Genomic DNA, 25,948 nt, shown 5'->3' on the forward strand with positions numbered 1-25,948 from the left:
TCTAAAACGACTGCATGGTTCTGGACTTAATAGCAATACTAAAGTTATCAACAGATTTAACAAGCATTTTAGAGCTTATGACCAGTGTTTGTGAGCAAAGTTTTCTTAACTAAAAATTATTTTCACAAAATCATGTTTTTCATTATAGTGGATCACAATAATTGAGTGGTTTATGCTGATGTTAATAATGAATAAAATATTCATATTTATGAAATAACTATTTTTGCCCTTACAATTTCCTTCTCTTCATCTAACCACCCATGATGGATATTACACTGTGACCAATTTTTCAAGTAAACAAAGGTCACCAAAGAAAATTTGGCTGTGGACATTGTGCTCCAACTTGAATATGTTTCCTTTCCTTTGTTTATTTAATCTTTTTCTTATTTCTGAAATATTATTTTGTATGCTATGTTATTCTGTCTTTGGTTGTGTTCCATCTGTATTCTATTTGTTTAATAAGGTGTTCATTAATTATTTTTCAATTCTGTACTATGTTAAGACTATATTAGCTTTCTTTGCTTTTTGCCCTGCTTCCTGTGTGTGGAGCCTAAGGAGGTAGTGCTACCTAATATTGCAGATACTGGAAGGTTCTGGCCCTTGCTGTTTGTAACCTGAAGATGGAGATGGAGTAGCAGTTTTGGCCTGGTGTCTTTCTTTTGGATTCCTATTTTTGCTCTAGCTTCTTTTGGCATTTGGATTTACTGTCTTTGATCCCTGCTTCAAAGGTGCTGCTTATAGATTCTGTGTTTCGATTTGTTTGCTCCATATTTTCCCTGATAAAACCTATTTTTGCTCTTTTTCCTCTAACTTGATATTTGTGTTCCCTTTTTGAATTCTTAAGAAACTGTCCTAGGAACAATGGTTTCCTTCTCCTATTTTTAAAATTTGCTATTTTAATGTCCTTGTTCCATTTTCGAGTCTGTGCAGGCCAGATGGCTGCCTTTGAGTCTGAGGTTAGGCTACCTGAGGTGAGGACCAGCCAGAGAATTTAAACCTGTGAACAAGGCATTTCTGGCTTTTAGTTGTTCTGAGGCCTGCATCCCTTTTTTGAGATGTTCCTAGTGGAAGGTATTGTGATTGGGGTCTTTTATTTTTTGAGAATTACTAAAAAGGACATAGCAGCACTAGAACTAGTCCAGAGAAGAGCAAGCAGGCTGATTTCAGGACAGAGAGGGAAAGCTCGGAAAAGTTGAATGTTTTCAGTTTAAGCAAACTAATGTAAGAGAAGACAGAACCGATATGTTTAAATTCATAAAAGGAATTAGTACAGTGGATCCAGGCTGTTACTTTAAAATGAGTTCAACAAGAACATGGGGGTGAATTTGGAAACTTCTTAAGGGTAAATTTCTTACAAGCATTAGGAAATTTCCTTCCCACAGAGAACTACAGTCATGTGTAATAAGATACCAAGTAGGGTGGTGGACAGCAGGACTTTAGGTACATTCAAAAATAGACTTGATGTTTATTTTGGAGGAATTAGGTGGATAGGATTGTTCATCTTTGTTGGGCCTATTCTCCTCAAAAGTGTTTCTAATGTTCTTTTTTGTAACCTCTAGCCTTCTGTTTCAGTCTTTAATTCAGTTCCTTCCTATAAATTCAATCCTCTGCATCATATTTTCCAGCAGATTTGTATCTTCCTTGGCTGTATTTTGCATGTGTGCACCATTTAACAGCTAGTTTAGTGATGTTACTTTTTTCCTTCCATGGGTGTGCTTTATCAAACTCTATTTATTCCTCCTCCTCACTTTCTCTTCTCTTCTTTGTGACCTAGCTTTCATTGTCAGTTGCAGATTTTAAGGAAATTTATTAATTCAATTTCTTAATGTTCTCCAAGTCTCCAAACATAGAAATGAACTGCTTGATATTTGATCTGAAAATTATGAGCTTCATTTATAGTGAAATGTTTCTTGAGCCTCAGACATCTTTTTTTGATATTAAAAGATGTTTTGTACTGAAAATACTCGCTTTTGCCTTGTTACCCTCATCTGTTTCATTGTGTAATCCATGTTCACTATACTTCCCAGGTAGTTGAAGTTTGACTGCTGTTTTCTACTGTTATTAGAATAAAGGCTCTACTTTTGATTCTCTTGGCCTTGTTTTCATGTTTATGTGTGATCCTGTTTTGGCTGACATTGTTGTTAGATTATGTCTTTTGTTTTAGCTGTATCTGTTGATATTGTTTCACTTGATTCCACTGAAGAGTCGTTTTCTCCATAATGAGGATGTGTTTGCATTTCACGAATATATTTTTAATTTTGATTTAGCGGCTGCATAAGTGATTGACGCACGTAGTTTAACTTGGCCACCATCAGTCACCATTATATCATTATACCTCCCACAAGAAGGCCACAGACATGGATTGTAAACTTTAAAATCAGGATAAAAAGGCAATTTAATGCACTTCTTATCTGCCACTTTTCAAACTGATATTCTTTGACTGATATTTCGTGACATTTGGTATTGTTTTCTTTTTTTTCCCTAGATACAAGCAAGGTGGCGTTGCCTCAGGACTGAAACAAGTGGAGACCAACGTTTATAAAATCATGAGGTTGTTACATGTGAAAGGAAAAAAGCATGTGGTAGCTGGGGAGGCAAGTTATTTTCTTTGTGTGCAATATACAAAAAAGGGTAACTGATAAAAAATATACATATATGAGCCAAAAGAATTGCAGGCTGTTTCCTAAAGTTATTTACTTTGAGTAATTCTCTGTGCCTTGGAGGCAGTGAGGGAGACAGTAGTAATTGTAGTGTTATGAATTCAGCAAGATGAAGAAAAGAAATGACAGGGAAATAAGATGATCCAATTGAAGGAATATGCAGAACTGTTTAAACCTAAAATCATATTCAAGACAGAAAATGGGTGAAAACCTAAAACAATACAAACTGACTTGACATAGAATTCTTATTCCTAACTAACATTGACAAGCTTTTAGACTTTTTGTACAATAATCAGATAACTTGAAATGCCCACCAACATTTTTAAATAGAAAATGCATGCCAATGGATGTCCTTTAATTGAACCAATAGACGGAGCCCCATGTGCTCTTGCTCAATGCAACATGAAAGTCTGAAGGAATTTAACAGAAAAGCTTCCTTTATCAGATACATTTACACACAGTATAATACAGGTAGCTAGAAAATATACCAATTAGCACACAGATAAATGGTATATTCTAATAACACCCCCCACTGTCATTAAGCCTGATCCTAAGATCCCAAAATAGTTAATTGTTAAAAGACTTGGGCAAATATATATGGTTCTTAGAAATGAGAATTCTTATATGTACTGTAAATGTAAAGTTAAAATGTTATGATCTCATCTATATTTATAAATGTTCTGGTATAAATAAAGTCAGGATGTCCCAGTTTAACAGACTTGTAGTTTCAAGCAACAACAAAAAAAGGTACAAAAACTGTACAGATAATATTACCATGTGCAATGTAACTTGATGGTGCTGCTGTCTCACACATCACCCGGGATTTGGGCTTGATTTCCAGCTCAGTAAATGTCAGTGCGGATTTTGCATGCTGCCCATGTCTATGTAGCTTTTCTCTGGGCACTCTCTGACTACTCCTTCTATCTTTTGAAATACATTCCCACCTTACCTCTTACTTATTTTGATCAAATTGGTCATGATCTATTACAGTTTTGACCAAAAAGGCAGTTAGTAGCTTTCCTCCATTAAAATGTTTGTTTAATGTGAAAAGCACTGGAATGAAAATGCATGAACTAGAAGCAATAGTATTAACTTTGGACTATGATGTTGTAGGAATTATGCAGTCATGGCTAATTGAGAGTGATTGAGCGGAATATAATTTTAGTGGCTATATATGCTTCAGGAGAGACAGACAGGGAAGGAAAGGAGGACGAATTGCATTATGTGTGAAAAATAATCTTCAGGCCTATGAATTTAAAATGGAAAAAGGGAACACACCAAAATCACTGCGGGGTTAAGCTATGTAAGGAAGAAAGCCAGAGATTTAGTTATTGGAGTGTTCTACAGGCCGTCAAATTTGCATATTTTAGGCAATAGCATATTATTTATTGAAATAAGACATGAGTGAGGACATAGTGGTGAAGATTGATTTTAATTTTACAAACATTGACTGGGAAACTGCAATCAGTAATACAAAAGAGGAAACTCAAATGATGCTAATGGCAAACAACTGTCTTGGCACTCAGTTTGCTTCAAGCCTAACACGTGGTGATGTCAGTCTAGGTCTCACCTCTTCAACCAATAAAGACAGATTAGTAAAAGAAAAAAAAAAGTTATTGATACTGTAAGCAACAATGATTACAACATGGTGCAATTTGAGATAATCTTTGAGAACAAACAAATGTATACCAAAACAATGACATCATTCGTGGAAAGCAGATCTGGCAGAATTCTTTCAACTTAAGGGTAAATCACATAATCGAGGACACCAGTGGAAACTGAAGGGAACAGCATTTATGACTGAAGTCAGGAAGCACTTTTTTACTTAAAAACTTGTAGGAGTATGGAACAAACTACTGAGGCATGTAGTTGAAGCAGAAACCTGGACAACCTTTAAGAATAATCTGGATGATATAGTGGGACAGCTTAACAAGCTTGATGGCCTGAATGGTCATCTTGTCTGTCAAATTCCTTATGTTCTATGTGTGATGTTCCTTATTTATGATTATGAAATTCCTTATGTATGATCTATCTGTTCTTGACTACTCCATGCACTCTTCAATTTCAAGTTCAAATTCAGCTTCTAGTTTACTGTCACCTAATGTATTGAACTTAATGTTTTATATGTTATATAAGGTGTTGTTTTTCTTCCTTTTGAATAAAGTTCTTTGAGTTAAGTAATTCAGTCTCACTATGAAGAGTCTTATTATCATGTGATACTTTCAGCTGGATTCCCTGTTTATTTATACATAGAATATCCCTCAGGCGACAAACCAAATCTTACTATACATAGCAGTCGAACATTTCTAAGCCAACGGAGGTTTGTGCCTCTGCCTCAGGGACAGACCAAGCCTTAGATCAACACTGCTGTCAAAAACAAAATGGCTAGAAAGCTTTTTTTATTTGAAATAATTGCTGTTTCCACTTGTATCACATGTCACACTTTTTACTTTTCAAAAGGTTGAACTGCACTGGAAAAGCTTCAACAAAGGGGACGTGTTTCTGCTTGATTTGGGGAATCTGATAGTCCAATGGAATGGACCTGAAAGCAATCGCATGGAAAGGTTGAAGGTACACTATGTCTCTAATAAATAATATATACTGAACTAAAATGAATTGTGTGACCTTTTTATGTAACAGACTGTTTACAAGCAAATAGGCTTACAGTAAGTTGGGTTCCGATACTGAAACTGTGCCCGAAGCATTCCTTTCATATTAGGTATATGCTGCAGGCAAGGTAGGAGCAGGAATGAAGAGGGGATTTCAAATTTCATTTTATAGCATATGAATAACAGAGTTGCGCAATAATAAAGTGAAATAGCATGTAAAATGTGTAATTAAGTGCAGCCTTTAGCATGAGTAATACAGTATAAATATTCTCTGCACCTCCTTTTATAGTATATTCAAAGTAACTTTCACAAGTAACAGCAAATCACTGACGTAGGCAGCATTTTATCCTGCTGTTGATTACACCCTCTCGCCCCCTCCAAACTATGGCTTCCTTCTCACTCATTTCCAACACGTATATTCAGCTGTTGAAGTGCTCCCAAGCTTGACGCCCTTCTTGTCTGAACTTGTCCTCCTTAGTGATTCAGTTGCTTGTTTCTGTGACAGGAAGCAGCCAACACAGTTCAAACGTCTCTAAATGTACAGATTCACTGAACACAAAATTAATCCCAGAACCCAAAGTGTCAACAAAAAATATTTCCTTCAGCTGGATTATTTCTTTCAGTATCAGTTGGCCTCATGTTTTTAACCACTTCCTCTTCTTTGCCCACATTAATGATTCTACAACCTTTGTGCCTGCTGCTATCTTTGCACTTGGCTTTTGTAGGGGACTACACTGGCCAAGGACATCCGTGACCGAGAACGAGGGGGGCGGGCCCACCTGGGAATTATTGAAGGTGATGATGAAAATGCATCTCCTGAACTCATGAAGCTTATGAACCACATCCTAGGAGAGCGAAAGGAACTTAAGCCTTCCATTTCTGATGATGTAGTTGACAGCAAACTAAAAACATCCATCAAACTTTTTCAGTAAGTGTTGACTTTCTTTTCTGATGAAATGCATAACAAAAGTTTATTTTGTTTCTTGAATTAGTGATGACATCAATACTCAAATTACTGGAAAACATTCTAATTCTGTCTTTTCTAGTGTTTCAGATGAGCAAGGAAATCTGGTAATGCAGGAGGTGGCAGTTCAGCCTCTGACGCAAGACTTGTTGAATCATGATGTACGTAAAAGAACTGGGTTAGAAATGAATGAAGCAGCTTAGCTACTCTGTCCCTGACTTTGCTCTACGGATATAAATAGTGACAGACAGAAACAGGCATCCATGAATTTAATAATATTTTCAAAAATCTTTCCACATGAAAAACTACTTGAAAGAGTGATCTAAAAAATCCTCATCACGGGCATATTACACATATCCCTGTTAAGCAATCGATTTGCTATACAGCATCAGAATGTGTTGAAGCCAAATAACAGTAAGCCAAATACAAGAACAAGGAGTGTCTTACTAATTCTATGAGTCCTCCACTTTATTTTATCTTAAATGATTTCAACTCCATACAGTGCCTACAAAACTATTAATTTTATTGTTATTTAACATTAAGTCATAGTGAATTTACATTTTTGATAATGATCAGAAAAGACTCTGAATTTTGCAAAGTGGTCTAAATGAAATACAAATATAAAAAAACATAAAGTAATTGATCTCATAAGTATTCACCCCCTTTAATATGACACCCCTAAATCACCACTGGTTCAGCCAGTTAGTTTTAGAAGTCTCAAAACTAGTTCAATGGAGATCATCTGTCTGTAGCCAAGATACTTCATTTGATCATAGTGTGGATGCACCTTATCTAGAAGGTCTGACTTCTGGTGAGTCAGTATGGTGGCCTAACATACACAATGAAGACAAAAGAATACGTCAAGCATCTCCATGAATAGGTGACTGAAATACACAAGTCAGGGGATGGAGAGAAGAAAATAGACAAGTCACTGAATACCCCTCCAGTCCAGATTAATCAATCATGAAGAAATGGAAAGAGTATGGCACAGCTGTGAATCTGCAAAGTGCAGGCCATCCAAAAACGGAGTGATCATACAAGAAGAAGATAAGAGTGAGGGTGGCCACCAAGAGACCTATGAGAACTCCAAAACTGTTTCAGTAGCTGAAATTGAAAAGACTATGCATACAACACCCATTGCCCAGGTGTTTCTCCAGTCATAGTAGAGTGCCATTGTTTAAAAAAAAAAATTTAGCTAGAGTATGCCAGAAAGCACATGATAAATTCTGAAATCAGTTGAAAGTAAGTTCTACAGTCTAATGAGGCCAAAATTGAGCTTTTTAGCCATCTGACCAAACGATGTGTTTGCCATAAAACAATACACATGATCAAAAACACACCATCCCCATCATAAAGCAAAAAGCATCGCGCTGTGAGGATGCTTCCCTGCAGCAGGCCGTGAATGGCTTGTGAGGTAGCGGGGCAAAATGAATGCAGTAAAATACAGGGAAATCCTGGAGGAATTCAGTCTGCAAGTAACCTGCACCTTAGGATAAGATTTTTGTTTTCAGGAAGTCAATGACCCCAAGCATAAAGCCAAAGTAACACAGGAATGATTTAAAAACAACGTCAATGTCCTGGAGTGACTGAGTAAGAGTACAGATTTCAATCCAAATGGAACTTTGTGACTGGTGTTAAAATAGTTTTTCACTCACCATCACCAGGCAGCCTCACAGAGCAGTTGAGCAGTTTGGCAAAGAAGGAGGGGGAAAACTGCACAGTCCAGATGTGCAGAGCTGATTGAGTCCTGGGCACAAACACTCAAGGCTGTCATGGCTGCCAAAGGTGCATCTGCTAAATACTGAATTGAAGACAGTGAATATTCATGCAAGCAATTATTTTGTGTTTTATATTTGTAATTAATTGAGATCACTTAGCAGAGATCTGTTTTCACTTTGGCATTAGATGATCTTTATCTGCTGATCAATGTCGAAAACATCAAAATAGATCCACTGTGATTCATTGTTTTATAAAAATAAAATGTGAAAACTTGCAAGGGGGTGAATACTTTTTACATGCACTGTATAATGGAATACATAGGCCAACAAACAGTAAATGTAAAGAAATTGTTTAGAATTTGCATAAGGCAAAACTGATCTCAAGGAAAAACAACATGCTCTTCTGAACTTAACTGACTTCAGCTAACATACTGTACTTACTGTGATAACAGATTTCAAATGTATAAAACTCTTTTTGAAAAGTTTACAATTGCTCCACAGGACTGCTACATTTTGGATCAAGGTGGCATCAAGATTTTTGTATGGAAGGGCAAAACTTCTTCCAAATTGGAGAGGTCTGCAGCCTTTGAAAGGGCAAATGTAAGTTAAAAAAATTATAATAAAAATAACTTGGAATAAATAAATTAGAAAGCGCACAGATTTCTAAACAGAAAAACTAAAAATGGCTATTAAGATGAATAAATGGTCTGACTTCCTGCAAAACTCATCAAACTGATAGATAGATAGATAGATAGATAGATAGATAGATAGATAGATAGATAGATAGATAGATAGATAGATAGATAGATAGATAGATAGATAACTTTATTGATTCCAGATGTGCAATTCACATACTCCAGCCGAAACATAGAATTTAAAGTTCACAGACAGTAACCATCCATCCATCCATCCATTTTCCAACTCGCTGAATCCGAACACAGGGTCACGGGGGTCTGCTGGAGCCAATCCCAGCCAACACAGGGCACAAGGCAGGAACCAATCCCGGGCAGGGTGCCAACCCACCGCAGCAGACAGTAACCACAAAATGCAAACCAATACACAAATGATGTACACACAATGTCCTCAGTGTACATACAGTATACACTATATATGTCTCAGAACAGAAACTGAAAAATATGTAATGCCTGCAAATAATTATTGTCCCTACTCCAATGTGAGTGGTAGGATGATACATAGGGTAGCACTGCTGCCTCATACATCTAGGGTCTTAGATTTGAACCTACTTAACAGCCTTTGTCTATGTGGCCATTGCACCTTCTCTACTTGTGTTTTGGGGTTTTTCCATTTTGCCATTTTCCTCCCACATCTCCGGAGAGTTGCAGCTTACGTTATTTGACCCTGTGCGTGTGTGCATAAGTGGGCCCCTGTGATAGACTGGTGCCCCATCCAGTATGCTTCATGCCTTGTGACAAGTACTGCTGGAGAGGTCTTCATTCGCCAGTGAAATGGAACTGATTTAAGCAAGCTTGATAATGTTAAGTTATGCTGTTTCAATGTGTCAGATATGACTTGCAAGAATGGCATAATGGGCTTGAAAATGGTTATGATGCATTATAACTGTCTCTTAATGATTATCACACCCCTTTGCCCAGTATGATGCATTAGCTCTACAGATTCAATGCTAAAAATCAGGATGTGGACAGGTTGTTTTACTTACAACACTGCCTCAAAGCCACAACACAAATCCCTCACAATACAAATAATAATAATATACTTAGCTTGCATTAAAGAATCTTTCAGTGTACTAATCCATAAAGAGCATCTGCCAGGAGACCTCCAATAAAACTTGACAGAGATGAACAAATCAGTTAGCTGAGGTGCTGTCATTGTTCCGGCCATTACATTCCTCAGGTGCAGTTGAGGCGTGCAGATGTTAAGTGTGTGGTAGGTTATGGAGGGCCGCAATTCAGAAGTCCTAGGGTTGAAGTGTTCAGCATCTGAGGTTCAGCAGTTTTTAATGCCAGGTTGTGGTAACACTTTTTATAACTTTAAGAAAATACTGTTTTGGAACAATAAACCAATCAAACTATACAAGAATAGGACTATATAATGAAGTGAAAGCAAGCAATGCAACATAATAATAAAAATACATAAAAATAAAATTTATGCTGGATAGTACATGAAAGAATAATATGTCATAAGCAAATTATATGAGTGCAAAGCTTACGGAAAAAGCAGACCACAGCGACCGATTTAATATTGGTTGACATTCATTCCTATGGTAGCTACAATCACTATTGTGTAATAAGATGTAGCAGAAGAAAAAGTATGATTTCTTTTGGAGAAGCAACACAACTTTTATGATCCATCATGGAACGAGTATATGTGCTGATTATAGTCTGACCTGACCCGTGGCAAACAATGCATTCATGCACTTATTTCCAGCCAGACTGAGCTTCTGTTTACCATGCTGAGAATTTAGGCAGTGATCAGTTTAGCTCAGATTAGAAGCATTTTGGAAAGTGTAACTACAATTTTTGTAATTTTTATATCACTTAATGATGAAGAAATGGCTGTTGCTAATTACCTATGCTTACCACCTACTGTACATACGTGGCTAGAGCATCGCTAAAAATTCTTGAAAAACTACCATATATACTCGTGTATAAGACGGTTCTTGAAACCCAAAAAATCGATCATAAAATCAAATCCCGACTTATACGCCCATTCAAAAATACGACACTTGATTTTTTTTTTACATCTTCTTGCTTCCTCCAATCTCGCACCAGTTTCTCAGGCACATTGAATTTTGTTGCAGCAGCACAGTTACCAATTTCTTTCAGCACTTCAACGACTTTTAATTTAAAACCAGCTTCATATTTTCTTCTGATCAAACACTCCATCGTAAATAAGGGATGCTCTTATGATAAAGGTGTATGAGGGTATGAGATACAAAAAACACAAATCAGTGCCAACGTCATTTTGGAATAGTTTGGGTATTACTGCATGGTCACGTAGGCACAATACATAGAAAAAAAGGCAGTGTGCTCCGTGGTTACTCTCTCAGGTGGGCCTTAGCATATCATAATCTCTTGGATCAATAGCATGAGTTTTCCGCATTCGACTTATACGACCGACTTTATACGGTAAAATCAAGCCCCGATTTATCTGTGGGAGAACTTAAACATGAGTATATACAGTAAGTACTGGTTAAAAGTCATCATTAACTTCATACTTAAAATACTAAAATAGTAGAAAAATGTCAAAAAGAGAATATCATAGCGTGAAAAAACTATGATCATTCCATTAATTGACAAAATGTTGGTATTTTGCCATTTATCATGAAAGCCTACAACATACAGCGCCAATAGGACATATACATTATCTGTATTTTTAATATTAAGTAAACTGGATGGAAAACACAGTTATGCATCAGTTATGGGATGCATTATGGACTCCCTGGAGGTAGTAGCAAAGGAGAGAATTAAAACAAAACTGAGTGCCATTATAAACAATATTGTGCATTGTTTTTCTGACACATTAACTAAGGACTTTCAGCTAATGAATTATTCATCAGAAGTGTGTTAAGAAACACTACTGGGGGCTCCTTTATATCAACAGCAATATGCCTGCATAATGCATCATTGTGACAGGGACAGTCAAGTCAGAAGTTTTATTTCTTTACACAATTTTTTTCGTTGTATTCTTTCTGGTGTGTGTGCCATATATGTTTATTTTCCTACCTAAGCATTTATCGAGTAGATAACCTCCCAGCAGTAAATGGGACTACTAAGGAGGTACCGAGGGATTTAGAAATTGTGGAAGGAGAAGTACTGCCTAGAGTAAATAAGCTGAAATCAAACAAATCACCAGGACCAGATAATATTTACTCTTGAGTTCTTAAGGAGGTTACCAAGTACATATATATATACAGTATGCTTGATGCATAGTTTTAGGAAGTCACTATGCACTGGGAAAATTCCGAAGGATTGGAAAATGGCAAATATTATCACATTATATAAAAAGAGTGACCAGGCAGATCCAAGCAACTTTAAGCCAATATGCTTAACGTGCATCACAGGAAATTAATGGAAAGAATTATTAAGGATAAGATTGAACAACACATGACAAGAACAGGAGTTTTACTGAATAGTTAGAATGGGTTCAGAAGTTTAACTACGATGCTGGAATTCTATAAAGAAGCAACATAAGGTTAAAGTGCAGCTTATGATATTATTTATCTTGACTTTCAGAAAGCATTTAATAAGGTGGCACATGAGAGGTTGGGCATCCAACTTAAAGAAGATGGGAATTTAGGGTGATGTTTGTAGATGGGTGCAAAATTGACTCAGACACAGGAAGCAGGTGTGTGGAACCTTAACAGTTCCACAGGGGTCAGTGCTAGGGCCGCTGCTATTTTTAATATATATAAATGAAATTTGGATACAAATATAAGCAACCAGCTGCTTAAGTTTGCAAATGATACCAAGCTAGGTTGATTGGCAGATAATCGGGACTCCATTAAATCATTACAGAAGGACCTGGACAGCATACAGGCTTGGGCAGATTTGTGCCTGATGAAATTTAATGTCAGTAAATGTAAAGTATTACACATAGGATGTAAAAATGTTAGGTTTGATTATACAATGGGAGGTCTGAAAATCAAAAGTTTTCCTTATGAGAAGGATTTAGGAGTCGTGGTGGACTCTACACTATTAACTTCCTGTCAGTGTTCAGAAGCCATTAAGAAGGCAAACAGAATGTTCGGTTATATAGCACGATGTGTGCAGTACAAGTCCAAGGAGGTTATGCTCAGGCTCTATAATGCACTGATGAAGCCTCATCTGGAGTACTGTGTGCAGTTTTGGTCTCCAGGCCACAAAAAGGACAATGCAGCACAGAAAAAGGTCCAGAAAAGAGCGACTAGGCTGATTCCAGGACTACAGGGGATGAATTATGAGGAAAGATTAGAAGAGCTGAGCCTTTTCAGTTTAAGCAAAAGAAGATTAAGAGGAGACATGATTAAAGTGTTTAAAATTATGAAGGGAATTAGTCCAGTGGATCAAGAATGTTATTTTAACACGAGTTCATCAAGAACACATGGACACAGCTGGAAACTTGTTAAGGGTGAATTTCGCACAGACATTAGGACGTGTTCTTTACAAGCAGAACCACATACACTTGGAATAAGCTACCAAGTAGCATGGTAGACAGTAAGACTTTAAGGGCTTTCAAAACTCGACTTGATGTGTTTTAAAATAATTAAGTGCATAGGACTGGTGGGCTTTGTTGGGCGGAATGGCCTGTTCTCATCTAGACTGTTCATCTAGAATGTTCTATCTAAACAGCTTCAATAAAAAGCCAAATATCTCCCTGAGGATGAAGGAAGCTCTGCCTATCTAACTACTAAGGTTTTTTTGATGACAAATGTTATTATTTATACTAACTGTGACCATTTTCATGTATTTTACTGTTATTATTTCAACAAATGGGGGTAATTTTGCTGGGCCAGAGAACACTTCAAGACTTGTTCTATTTAAGTTAATGGTGGTTATGTATTCACACTATGAAAATTCACCTTCTGAAGAGGTTTACAGAAATGAGTTAGCGTCACAAGGCAGAGTAATCCTTTAATGGAAAGTGAATTAATTTGCCAGTTCATATTGAAGTATTGTTAAGGAGTTTATTCCTCTCCTACCATTTTAGCTACTTGACATTAAATATCTCCCTACCATTGTAGTAAATAAAAGTTAATACTAGAAGACACCCACAGTCACACCTTTAGCCACATCTCCCCATATATTTTCTTTCTAGACACAACCAACAGCATGTTCTTTGCCACTCACATAGCTATTGCAATTATCTGGCAGCCATATGAAACTTGGGATGCCTTCACTCTTTGCTCAGTCTCCTTTTTTCACTTCCTTTGTAACGTTTTTGTACTTTTATAGATTTTAATCTTAGTTGTGTTCTTCAACTATGCTTTTTTGAACAATTTTACTTGATTTCACCTCCTTAGTATCATACCTTTATAAATTAGTTTTTGCAAGTGTCTTAATCTGCTCTTTCTGCTCTTGTTGCCTATTTATTTTTACTAACTGCCGACTACTAAATGATGCATTCCTGTTATGAATATGTCTCCTTGTTTTCTGGCTGTCAGTCTCACTGAACTGATTCAATCCTTTAATTATGCTGCTAGCTGCTCTTGCTTGCTCAAGCAGAGCCAAGTGGCTCACAATTTACTGCAGCTTTAAAGAGGGGCTAATCATGAATAAGATCCATTTTTTGCTGGATGTGCAGTGACATGACTGTAATTGCCTGTAAGAGCTGAATATCCATTTTTAAATCTACTCAGTTCTAAAACCTGAATATACTCAATCTATCCACCATTTGTGCTTACCTTTATTAGTTTTACAAAATTACAATTTAATAAGAATGGTACAGGACAATCGAGTCTGCTATAAGTGAAATCATCTTCATCATCATCATCATTTTCTGAAACTGCTTTCTCTGGTGAGGGCTGCAGTGGCAGCAGACCAAGCAGGTCAGCCCAGACTTCTCTGTCTCCAGCCACAAATCCCAGCTCTTCTTGGGTAATCCCTAAACATTTCCACAGCCAGCCAACAAATATAATCTCTCGAGTTCTATGTCTCCCGCAGGGTTTCCACAAAGTGAGACTTGCCCAGAGTAACTTTAGGAAGAGACGCCAGGGGGGCATCCTTACGACATGCCCAAACTACCTCATCTAGCTCTTCTTGATCTTCTGGAGGAGCAGCGACTCTGCTCTGAGGCTCTGCAGAATCACTGAGCTTCTCGCGCCCTATCATGGAATGTCACCCCAGCCACCCTGCAAAAAAACTAATTTCTGCCACTTATACATGTGATGTAATTTTATTGGTCATTATCCACAGCTCATGACAATAGGTGAGGACAGGGATGTAGATCAACCAGTAAACCGAGAGCTTGGTCTTTAAGACTAGTACAGCACCCACAGAACATCTGCTGCCACTTCAATTTGCTTGCTTGTCTCATGCTCCGTTTTTCATTACTTAGTAGAGGAGTTCAAATATTCTGGGATCTTGTTTTATAAGTGATATAATTTTAATTGTACATTCAAGACAGTCTATTCATCCATTATTTTTTAACCAATTTTAGGGTCACAGTATCATGCCCTTAACTTGAATTTAGGGCTTTGAAGCTGTGAAGAAGCAGCATGAAGCACTGAACCAGCATTAAATTAGTTAATGTCAAATAAAACTAAACAATAAGAAGCAGAGTAACATTATGGTATGTAGGACTAATGAAAGAAATTCTTAAAATGATCTGTCTACATTCAAGGTAATCATTTATTATGAATTAGGTTGCCTGACTCCTGTATTTAAGGATGCCTTTGCTTGCTACCTATTGATATTGACTAATAAATTAAAGTTGTGTACAACCTAAATGATAATCACACAACCCAGGATTGCCTACCTGTTTAAAACAATCAAACCCTTCACCGTTCATGCAGTTGTCAGTAACTGCAGTACATTTGGCACACCTATATCATATTCTGATGATTTATATTTTTGTTGCTAGCAAAAGCAATTTTGTAAATAACTCCTCATCTAAAAATGTCACATCCACTGGCTTCCTTATATTAAAAGAACAGAAACCCTTTCATGTGGCCTTTGGTTTCTTTAGGCAATTTCAATACAAACAGCCATTCAAAATCATTCAGAGGGACTCAGTTAAACATAAAGTTACTCTTGGAAACCCAAAATAAGTAATCATTTCAGTCACTCATGAACTAAGGCTACCCATGCTTAAAACAACAGCTTTGATCATTACCCTGTAAAAATATCCTAGAATCTTTGAATGACCAAACAACCACAAATAAAGTGTTGCTGCCAAAATACATAAATCAAAAGATACAGTATATATTTTTTTGGTTTATTTCATTTTGATGCCGAAGTTCACACAGAAAGCAGCCTGAGACTGAGGTGACAGTCCAAACTCAAGTGCAGTACTCTGAAAGTGCCACATTGGCTCCAGACTTTCATTGCAGCTCACACCGTAATGTCCCCTTAGTCTATGATTCAAAATAAATCTGCAGTATGAAAAATAGAAAATATGTGCATTATTGTCAAGACTTTTAGTGCATAGGATTCTAATTCTTTGCATCTTTAATATTTAATATACGGTTTCATTTTGTCCTAGCAGGCTTTATAAAGTAGGTAGTTTGCAATAAACAATGCCATGACTGAGCTGCTCTGTTTTTACTACTGGAAATTTTTGAGTGTTACATTTTTTATAGCAGTACTTCTCATTTATTTTTTTTTGTGCATTTCTGGTACAAAAGTAAGGTGCTGTTGTTTTACTGATCAATCCACAGAAAAAACAACTAAGGATTAGCTTGATTTTTTGGGGGGAAAATAAAGAGCAAAGAAAACACATTATGGGACAATTTACTGCTCTGAATAGAAATCTAAAAACGCCTTCTGGCTAAGCTGATTATTATTTTTTTTAATTGTAACAAAAATTGATGAGAGGTCTGCATTATGTTATAACTTGGAAAATTCAAGGTTATCTCCAAAATGTTTCTATTGGAGGCTGCCTCTTCCAGTTTGTATGAAACCTGCCATTGGGGAACTAATGGTGTCTGTTCGTCCAAAAGCACTAAAACACGTTAGAAATGATTTTTTTTGCTCTTGTGTCTGTTCATTAGAATTAGTTATCATTTTATAGAAAAACCATGTCAGGAAGATGGCTTTGAAAACAAAGTGACTGGAACACTAATCACATTAAAAAGAAAACCAATTTTAAATTGAAAAAAGAAGTGTGCAGACATCATATCACCAATTAGGAATGCTAAGGAGTTAGAACACACAAGGACTTTAAAAAGAAAATCTAAAGACCACCTAAGACAAGTGAGCCATTTAAGCAGGGTCACACAGGCATGTTGTCCTCAAAAGAAATTAAAAAAAAATGCAAAGTTTGAAAATTTCAAGCCTTCAAACATTCTAGGTAATGTGAAAATTATGTGTATGAAGACTATGTCATTACATCTCATTGTTTTGTTGCTAGTCACAATTCAGTTATCTGGCTGCTGTGGCTGGTACTTACCTTCACTGTTTTATTTAACAGGGATTCATAAAAGCCAAGGGATATCCAGCATCAACCTACGTGGAAACAGTAAATGACGGAGCAGAATCAGCGGTATTCAAACAACTCTTCCAAAAATGGGTTGTGAAGGATCAAACTGTGGGTGTTGGAAAAACACACACTGTAGGGAAAGTGGGTAAGCAGCTTGAGTATTTTTCAAATTCATCTATATAAAACAGCATACTTATTTTAATTTGTTATATTTAGTAAAAGCACATTTGGTGAAGCCAAATATAATCACAGCATTATGGGGAAGCCATTCTTCTGAGTTCTTGACAGTTATAGACATCTTCCCCTGTTCTTTTTAAAAGTAGCTGACTTATTATTGTCATTTCTTCTGTTCAGTCACTGTTCCTATTGCAGTAACTGCCATGTTCTAGCAGACTGTTGCAGCAGAAACGAGGGAAGTGCCATGCTTGGTGTTATGATAAGAACATAGGAAAAGCAAAACATTTTCAAAAGCATTTACAAAGAGGATCTTACGAGCTGGATCACCCTCAGGGAAACGCACCACATGGCCTTAGAGCCATAAGTGATGCTCCCTCACAATGCAGGTACTGTGCCTCATTCGGGACTCCATGAGCAACCGCTCATTCGGTACCCAAGAATTTTCCGGAGAGACACAGTACCAAAGGAGTCCAGTCTTCATCTCAGGTCACTGGATAGCGTCCATGTCTCGCAACCATATAGCAAAACAGGAAGCACCAGGGTCCTCATGTATAAACGGTGCGTACCCACAAAAATGTTGCGTAAGAACGTTTCCACATTCAAATCACGATGTATAAAAGCTAAACTTGACGTAAAGCCACGCACATTTCCACGGTAGCTCATACCCTGGCTTATGCAAGTTCTCTGCTCGGTTTTGCAGACTGGCAGCACCCAGCATCAAAGCAGTGCTACTGTTCCTGTGTGGTTACCCTTTCTTTTTTAGATCCACATCCCTGACACAGCTTTATAAATACACTGAAATTAACCGCATATTGTTTATTAATTTAATGCATCTGATTGTAATTAACCTGTAACAATATAATGGTCCACAGAATGGTCAAACTATTCCAAATACCATAACTGCTTTAGCATTGTCACTGCACCTTCTTCTTTCAGCTGCTCCCGTTAGGTGTTGCCACATCGGATCATCTTTTTCCATATTACTCTCACTGCACCACTCGGAGTATTTATATCACTGTATCTGAGCGTGAATCACAGCTGTACAGCAGTTGATCGGAAAGAAAATTATTGGTATACAGCATCAAGCACACGCTGCCTCAGCCATGCTGTCTATTGAACTGCTCTCATATGACAAACGCTTCAGAGCCTTTTCTGTACTGACCTTGCAGTTCAGAAACAGTTTCATCCCAAGAACTCTAAACGCACTCAATCAGTCTCAATCAAGTGCTCCTTGTAGAACTGTTTGTACTTATAAGTACAATTACCTCACTGTAAACTTGCGATACAGTTATAATATTGCACAACCTGAGCCACTTTATAAAGCGTGTATTTACATACAGTGGTGTGAAAAACTATTTGCCCCCAAGGGGGCAATTACTTTTTCACACAGGGCCATGTAGGTTTGGATTTTTTTTTCTCCCTAAATAATAAAAACCACCATTTACAAACTGCATTTTGTGTTTACTTGTGTTATATTTGACTAATGGTTAAATGTGTTTGATGATCAGAAACATTTTGTGTGACAAACATGCAAAAGAATAAGAAATCAGGAAGGGGGCAAATAGTTTTTCACACCACTGTATGATGACGATATAATTTTTAAGATGAAATGCAGCAAAATATGTTTATTATATTATACAGATAAAACTTTAACTTTAACTACACGGTGCCGCAGCACTAGCGAGCCTCTAGCGCTCCGTTCAATGATTGTTCCTGCCTCGCTCTGTATTCTTGCTGGTACTGACGCGACACTGGAAGGATAGATGGATAGAATAATTAAACATGTACTACGAAGATATTTCGATGTTCCTTTAAAGTTTTGAGGAATCGGCATTCTAAGCTTACAGATGGCTTAACGTCTATTACAGAGCTGATTGTGTGGCGATTGGGTATTTAGAGAAAGAAAAGTATGGACAGGAATTGGGTTTTAGTACGTTTGAAAGAGACAGTACTGCTACAATAAAGTATTTCATCGAATGTCGCGCATGGCGCAGCAAGCATCTTGCGTGAGTCATGAACAATCACTGCACCACCGTGTTCCCATGTTTAATAACATGCTTTACCTCCTATCATCATGAAAATGATATCTCGTATACATCTCAGTATTTTAATTATTCACTGTAATAATTATTTAATTATTACCTTGCCCAACGCCCAGTCCATACAAGCTTTAATATCACGAATGTAATGGATTCTGTGTCCTGTCGGAGGAAGAGAAAGCCTGGAAGCACGTAGTGATTCACACACAGAGCACATAGAAGATCAAATACAAAACAAAGCATTTAACGTGCTAGTTACGATGGGATTGAGAAACTAGTAAATTAAACGATTTTAATGACAAAATAAACTATGTGATTAAAGTGGAAATTTAGAGATTAAAGTTGATATTTCGTGCTTTTTTCCCACTGTGTGTCTTTTTTTTTCTCTGTACCCTAATAAGCTTTCATATGACACTCAGACGGTGGGCTATGACTCGCCTTTTCACGGTGACTTTGATATCTGACAACTTCTTTTTTATTTCGGGCACTGCGTGACTTTGTGATCTTAAGCTTTCAAGTTTCTCCGACACGCTATGTCACTCAATCAACTTCCTTTTGTTGTTTATACCACTGTTTAAACCAACAAATAGTAAGTTTTTCCTTGCCTCTACTTGGTATTCACTGAAATTCTTCTATTTTCCTTCTTGCTTTTGCCATTGCCTTTTCACAGAAGGCTGAGGTTAAGGGCTATTTATATTGATTTGCATATTCAAAGAGGCAGAATTCTGGGAGGAGTTGGGGCGGGACAGAAGGCGCGTGCATGTGCGTTACTTTTCACGCTGACTGGGATTTATGAAGAACATGGAAGTTGCCGTTCGCATAGATTTATGCATCTAGAAAATTATTGTCCTGATAAAATTTATAAGAGCTGAGAGCGCAGGAAGTGTGTCTGCCAAAAGCATTCATACAACTGAGATGTTAGATGTCTTGCTTCTAAAGGTTGTAAGTATGACGTGACTTGAAAGAATCTCATAAAAGTCTCTTCAGAAAGTCACGTCTTGTCCCAAGATTTTTTTATTATAATATAGAGATTTATTATTTAAAAAAATCTCAATATTCAATACATCAAATGTAGGTCCACAAAATGGGTGTTGACTTCAAAAGGTCAAAAATAACTTAAATCTCCCAAAATATATCAAAAATGCCTCTTTGTGTTATAATTTGACTGTCCTTCTATATGGGGATTTAAGGCACCCTAAAAGCTCCACATGCCTTCCCAGCCTGACTAGAATAGGCCCTACGCCATGCAGTTTTATCTCAGCACTCCACAGGAAGGATTTGGCTCACTGGATGCAAATCAAGGAACTGACTTTAAAGTTCCAAACAAACTCTATTTATAAATTCCAAAAATCTATAAAATACACAAAAAATGCCTTTTAAGGGAAAGGAACCATAAAACCTTTGGATAGAAAGGACAAGTTTCAGAGCAGAATCCTTATTAATGAAAATATTTATTCAGAAATTCTCAAAAAGGACAAAAATGATAAAAAGTTGCCTAAAAGGCAACCTTAGGTGAACAAGTCCCAATAAACAAATCCAGCTGTCAAAACCCAGAATAAACCAGAATATCCAATACTCATTGTAATACACTCAATGAACTTCAATGGACCACTGAAGGATATGCTCTCAGCCTCCTGATGTTAAAGGCTGAGGGTGACATCAGGGTGGTCCTGCCTCTTGAGGCTTCACTTACAAAATACAACAAATATAGTTGAACAAATCGTAACACATAGATATTAAACAAGCAATTTTAAAGGATCAGAACATAATATGTAATAAACAAAACCTAGAGAAATAACAACCATTAAAAATAATAATTCAAATTTAATAAAAACAAAAGAAAAACTGAAAATAAATGCAAGCCAAAGAATAAACCTTGGTTGTAGTATAACACTTTGGGGAAAGAAAAACATAAACCTATGGCTAGAGAGACAAATCCAAGGAATCTTTATTTGTATTTGAAATGTGCCAAAGGAGAACAAAAATGGCAAAAAGATTAAAATTTATGTTTAAAAAGACTACCCCCAGAATACAAGTCTAAATCCAAAATAAAAAAAAGAAGCCATAAATCCAAAAAAGAAAAGAATACAATGAATGAAGTGCTCCTTGAAAGGCAATAAACCACTAAATAATCCACTCCCCTGCCTCACAATATATAAACTGAGGGTGGTCCTTCAGTCGTAACATCAGGGTGGCCCATCTCTTGGAAAACAAAAGAACATGTCACACATAGATAATGAATGATAAATAAACAGAACTATGTTTACAAATAATTCATACATACAACAAATATCTGAAAAATAGCACTTTACAACAAACAAAGAAGACGCAGAAAAGGAAAATAAATGTAAGCCAGTGAACACACCCTGGCTGAAACATGACAACACTTAGAAAATATTGCTCACTATTTAATGCATTTCACCAAATCACAATAAAGACACAGCAGCCACTAAGTTTCAAATGTTAAACATGGCTGTAGAGCTTCTTGTAGGCATTCAGCGCCATCCTTTTCAGTCCCAGAGGACATCAGTAACCTGAACAGAATATTAAACAAGCCTCACAACGAATCCCAAAAACCTCAGCAGCCAGCAGTCACAGTAAGGAGCAGTGAGATTCACATATCTATGACAGATACACTATTTGGCTTGGCTGAAATGATATGCATGCGACAAATGCGATTGTGGATTGGCCAAAAGCAACTCACATACTTATAGACATTGTGTCAGTCAAAGCAAGGTGTTTAAAACTGTTTTTTAGTGGCCAAATACAATAACCGGGAAATGGTAACAATGCAAACGCATGGTGTTTTAACAAAACTGTAAGGAGGCAGTCAAAAACAGTCATCACAGTACAAAACACAATGCAAAGGTTAAAATCAAGTAAACAGGCAAAATGTCCTCACACTAACTTGGACACATGTCCCTAACGATCTCAAATGTTCTTTATTGTTTTCTAGAATTTATCCAATGCACGGATAGAATAATATAATGTGCAATCATTTTAAATAGAGTGACATGATGGCATCCAGTCATGTAACTTTCAGAAAACACCATAGTAGTGTGATGATTATGGCATAATCACCCCTAAGATAGTTCTACGGTGAAATCACAATTATAATGATCAAGAAAACAAACAAATGTCAAAGGATGCTCCAGACTTCCACCAACAGACAGTTAAATCTAGTTGCCAAAATGAACATTTAACACAAATGTTTTATATTATTAAGAAAAAAAGAAATCTGCATGGGGATAAAATGTAAGTTTTGGCTTCAGTATACATTTTAACTGAGGAACCACAAAGCTAAAACAGCATTAAACCCAGCTTTGGAACTGTGGAAAGACTACCACTAGAAAAAGGTATCTGCTAAAGAAAGTTAACTGGAAACCTGATCTTTAGTATGTCAGTAGCACAAATTTGAAGATAGCCAGTTTATGTAAAACACTTGAAACTCCCATGTTAAGCACTTAAGTTATTTGGTAGAAATCGGTGGCTTACGCATGTCAAGACAATTCAGCAATTTCCTGGGTCAACAGTGTTTACACATGACAGCCACAAGTGTGAGGGTGGGGATTTTGAATGGTACACAAAAGGTCAAAGAGCACTGGCGTCAATGTCACTGCTTTTTGTCTAAAAGAAATATGCTGTTGTGCATCAGTGCGTAGCTATGGTGTCTGTTTTACTTTCCAGACTTTTCTTTTCATGCACATTAATAAAACTATCCATCCATCATCCAACCTGCTATATCCTAACTACAGGGTCACGGCAGTCCGCTGGAGCTAATCCCAGCTAACACAGGGTGCATGGCAGAAAACAAACCCTTGTGCAGGGTGCCAGCCCACCGCAGGGCACACACACACACACACACCAAGCACACACTAGGGACAATTTAGGATCACCAATGCACCTAACCTGCATGTCTTTGGACTGTGGGAGGAAACCCACGTAGACACGGGGAGAACATGCAAACTCCACGCAGGGAGGACACGGGAAGCGAGCCCAAGTCTCCTAACTGCGAGGCAGCAGCACTACCACTGCACCGCCGTGCCGCCCTTAATAAAACTAATGGTACAGAAAAATAGTATAAGCAAATGCAAAGTGGCAAGGATGCAAAGATATTATTTAAAGCTCAGTGTCAACTGGGCAAGCGCTGTACACCATCCCTTTATTTCCCCGCTTCACTGCTCCTTAAATGGATGACTACACTGCTTCATTTGTTGTGAATGTCAAGTATTATGTCCGTGTTATTTAATATTCGCAATCTATGATTTGCATTGCATTTTGGGATCCCAAACAGTATATACAGTTTGAGAAAGTAGTGGGTCATTAAAAGAAATTGTTGTACTTAAAATTGGTCCCTTCAGCAATTTATTTGTATTTTTTTGGTGATGGAAGAAACACAATAAAAAAGTGGTGACAAGAAAGTCCGAATTCATGCAAATTGTGTTAAAAATAATGAAAAAAAAAGAGGCCGCAAGTATTTGTATAGTAGAATAATTCATTGCAGGGCTAAAAAATGATCAGAACAATAAGAATTCAATGAGATCCTAAATGACACAATATGAGATGGGTTTGTTTGTTTGTATCTGAAAAGTGGGATGATCCTCTCAAAGGGCAATTTAATTAGGGTGTATGTGGAGTGTGGATCCAAGTTTGAGTCTCGGGGAGTCCATTTTGAAGGTACTCTGAAGGCAAAGCTGCCCAAGCAAAGAAAAACAGATTACAAGGACTTTCATGAACTGCCTCCTAACTGTGTCAGTCAGTGTCCTCTTGTGAAGTGCCACCCATGGAAGTGTCTGAGCCTATGTGGGCAAGAGATCAATGATAGCACCTTTTTCATCTCCGTCACCTGTTTCCTGTTCCATGAACATATGCCTGGCTGTCATCGACAGACAACATACTGTACATGTCTAGATTTATAGTTACAGCCACCTCAAGAATGACGAGGTTGGTAGCATGCGCCAGTAGCGCATTGCCTCACCCACCACACGATGAGTCACCTGGATTGGGACTTGAGTGCAGCGAGTGACACCTCAGCACCACACTGTGTGAGTGGGACAGAATAATTACTTGAATCAAGGGATATAGTTTAATTTTGTCCTTTAGCAACATAAATAACAACAAAAAAGAAAATGGGAATAGGATATTTGGTATTAGTTCAATTGATTGTATTCTTAGCAAAATGTGCCTGTCTTTGTTAATAAGGGAGGAGAATGCTATATATGGTGTTCTGTTGTTTAATATTCGCAGATGTTTTACATTGTATTGTGGCATACAGGAAAGTATACTGTATAGAAAGAGTTGGTAATTAAAAGAAAGTGTTGTGCTTAAGCATGGACCCTGTAGTTATTTATTTGTTGCAATTGGAAGGAATACAGCATTGGAAAATGGCAAATGCAAAGTGAAAAGAACCTTGTCATATCTGATAGTATCAAAGCTTATCTTTTTCATCATTAAAAGTAAATCACCTAACGTATTTCAGAATTCTTCCACTTTCCAGACACATTTTAAACAGAGTAAATAAAATTTTGCTATTGCTTCTGAAAGCTACTGAGTTAGTGATAAATTTTAATACATTATTTCTTAAATTTTATATTACTGGCATTAATGTATCTAACATGAGGCCCCTGGTTACAGCAGTACTCACAAATAAGTAAATTCACAGGAATTTTCCTAGTTTTTGCAAAATTGGTTGGGTTGGGATGCTCCCTAAGATGCTCATCTCTGGCCTTCTTCACGCAAATCCCTGACCAAACAGCTTAGCATGAAAATTTCTCACATAGTCTCCATGTGCTCGGAAAGTCACTGGACAAATCCTAATCTATCAATAAGTAAGTCTCGTTTGAAACCCCAACAATATCAATAGCTCAGCAGATACAATGTAATTAAAGGTGAGAAGCAGTTCATGAGCCCTGACAGATATGTTAATGATTTTGGATCTAAAATCTTAAAACTGAGGATGGCAGACAAACCATGAGATGAGCAGAAAACTGCATAAAGCATAGACATCATTACTGCTTATGTTAATGAATGGTGTCTGTTCTGAACTGGCAATAAATATGATTATAAATAGCTTTGTAAGGAATGACAGTAAAATGTGTACTTATGGTCAGTCTTTGTATGGAATAAGAGACTACCCTGTCAAAAAGGAAGACCACTGCAGATGCCAGCAGCGCCAATGCCATGGCAATCTCACTATTGAAAGTTTTCATTCTTAATTGTACTAGGGGGCTTTGCCCCCTGCTCGCTTCGCTCGGCCAACCAGGGGGCACGCTGCACACCGGCCACTTCGCGTCTCTGCTGCTCGCGTTGTGAAGGTGGGGGACAGAACGCACGGTAAGGAGATGCAGATGGATCAGCTGCTGTCTTGCTGCTGCTGAGCTGTGTGTTCTGCTTGTTGCACTGTGCATCGATCATTGAAAAGCGTATACAGCAGCTGTCCTTTTGTCTCACTGCATTGTCTCGCGGGACGTTAAAGTGTCTTCCAATAAGATCACGTCTCGACCCAAGATTTTTTATTATAATACAGAGATGTTACAAGGCAGTTACCAGGGTAATTCAAACTGTATTCCAAAAAATGTATTAGCAATAGCAACAGACTTCCAATATGTGAGGTAAAGATTGAATAACTATGCATAAGTGTGTATTCAACTGATTAATAATTAAGCTTAGATGTACGTGAGAATGT

At 37.3% G+C, this 25,948-nt stretch overlaps 1 protein-coding gene across 1 annotated transcript in view; it reads left to right on the top strand.

The window, feature by feature from the left end:
• vil1 (villin 1) overlaps positions 1 to 25,948 on the top strand; it is a 108,871-nt gene that overhangs the window by 42,176 nt on the left and 40,747 nt on the right. Inside the window, exons 5-10 of the mRNA XM_028807317.2 lie at positions 2,486 to 2,594; positions 5,121 to 5,231; positions 5,995 to 6,197; positions 6,316 to 6,394; positions 8,453 to 8,551; positions 17,039 to 17,192. Coding sequence (XP_028663150.2) covers positions 2,486 to 2,594; positions 5,121 to 5,231; positions 5,995 to 6,197; positions 6,316 to 6,394; positions 8,453 to 8,551; positions 17,039 to 17,192 — 755 coding nt within the window. The remainder of the gene's footprint in view (positions 1 to 2,485; positions 2,595 to 5,120; positions 5,232 to 5,994; positions 6,198 to 6,315; positions 6,395 to 8,452; positions 8,552 to 17,038; positions 17,193 to 25,948) is intronic.

This window comes from Erpetoichthys calabaricus, chromosome 8 (genome assembly GCF_900747795.2).
Source record: "Erpetoichthys calabaricus chromosome 8, fErpCal1.3, whole genome shotgun sequence".
Classification (NCBI taxonomy): Eukaryota; Metazoa; Chordata; class Cladistia; order Polypteriformes; family Polypteridae; genus Erpetoichthys; species Erpetoichthys calabaricus.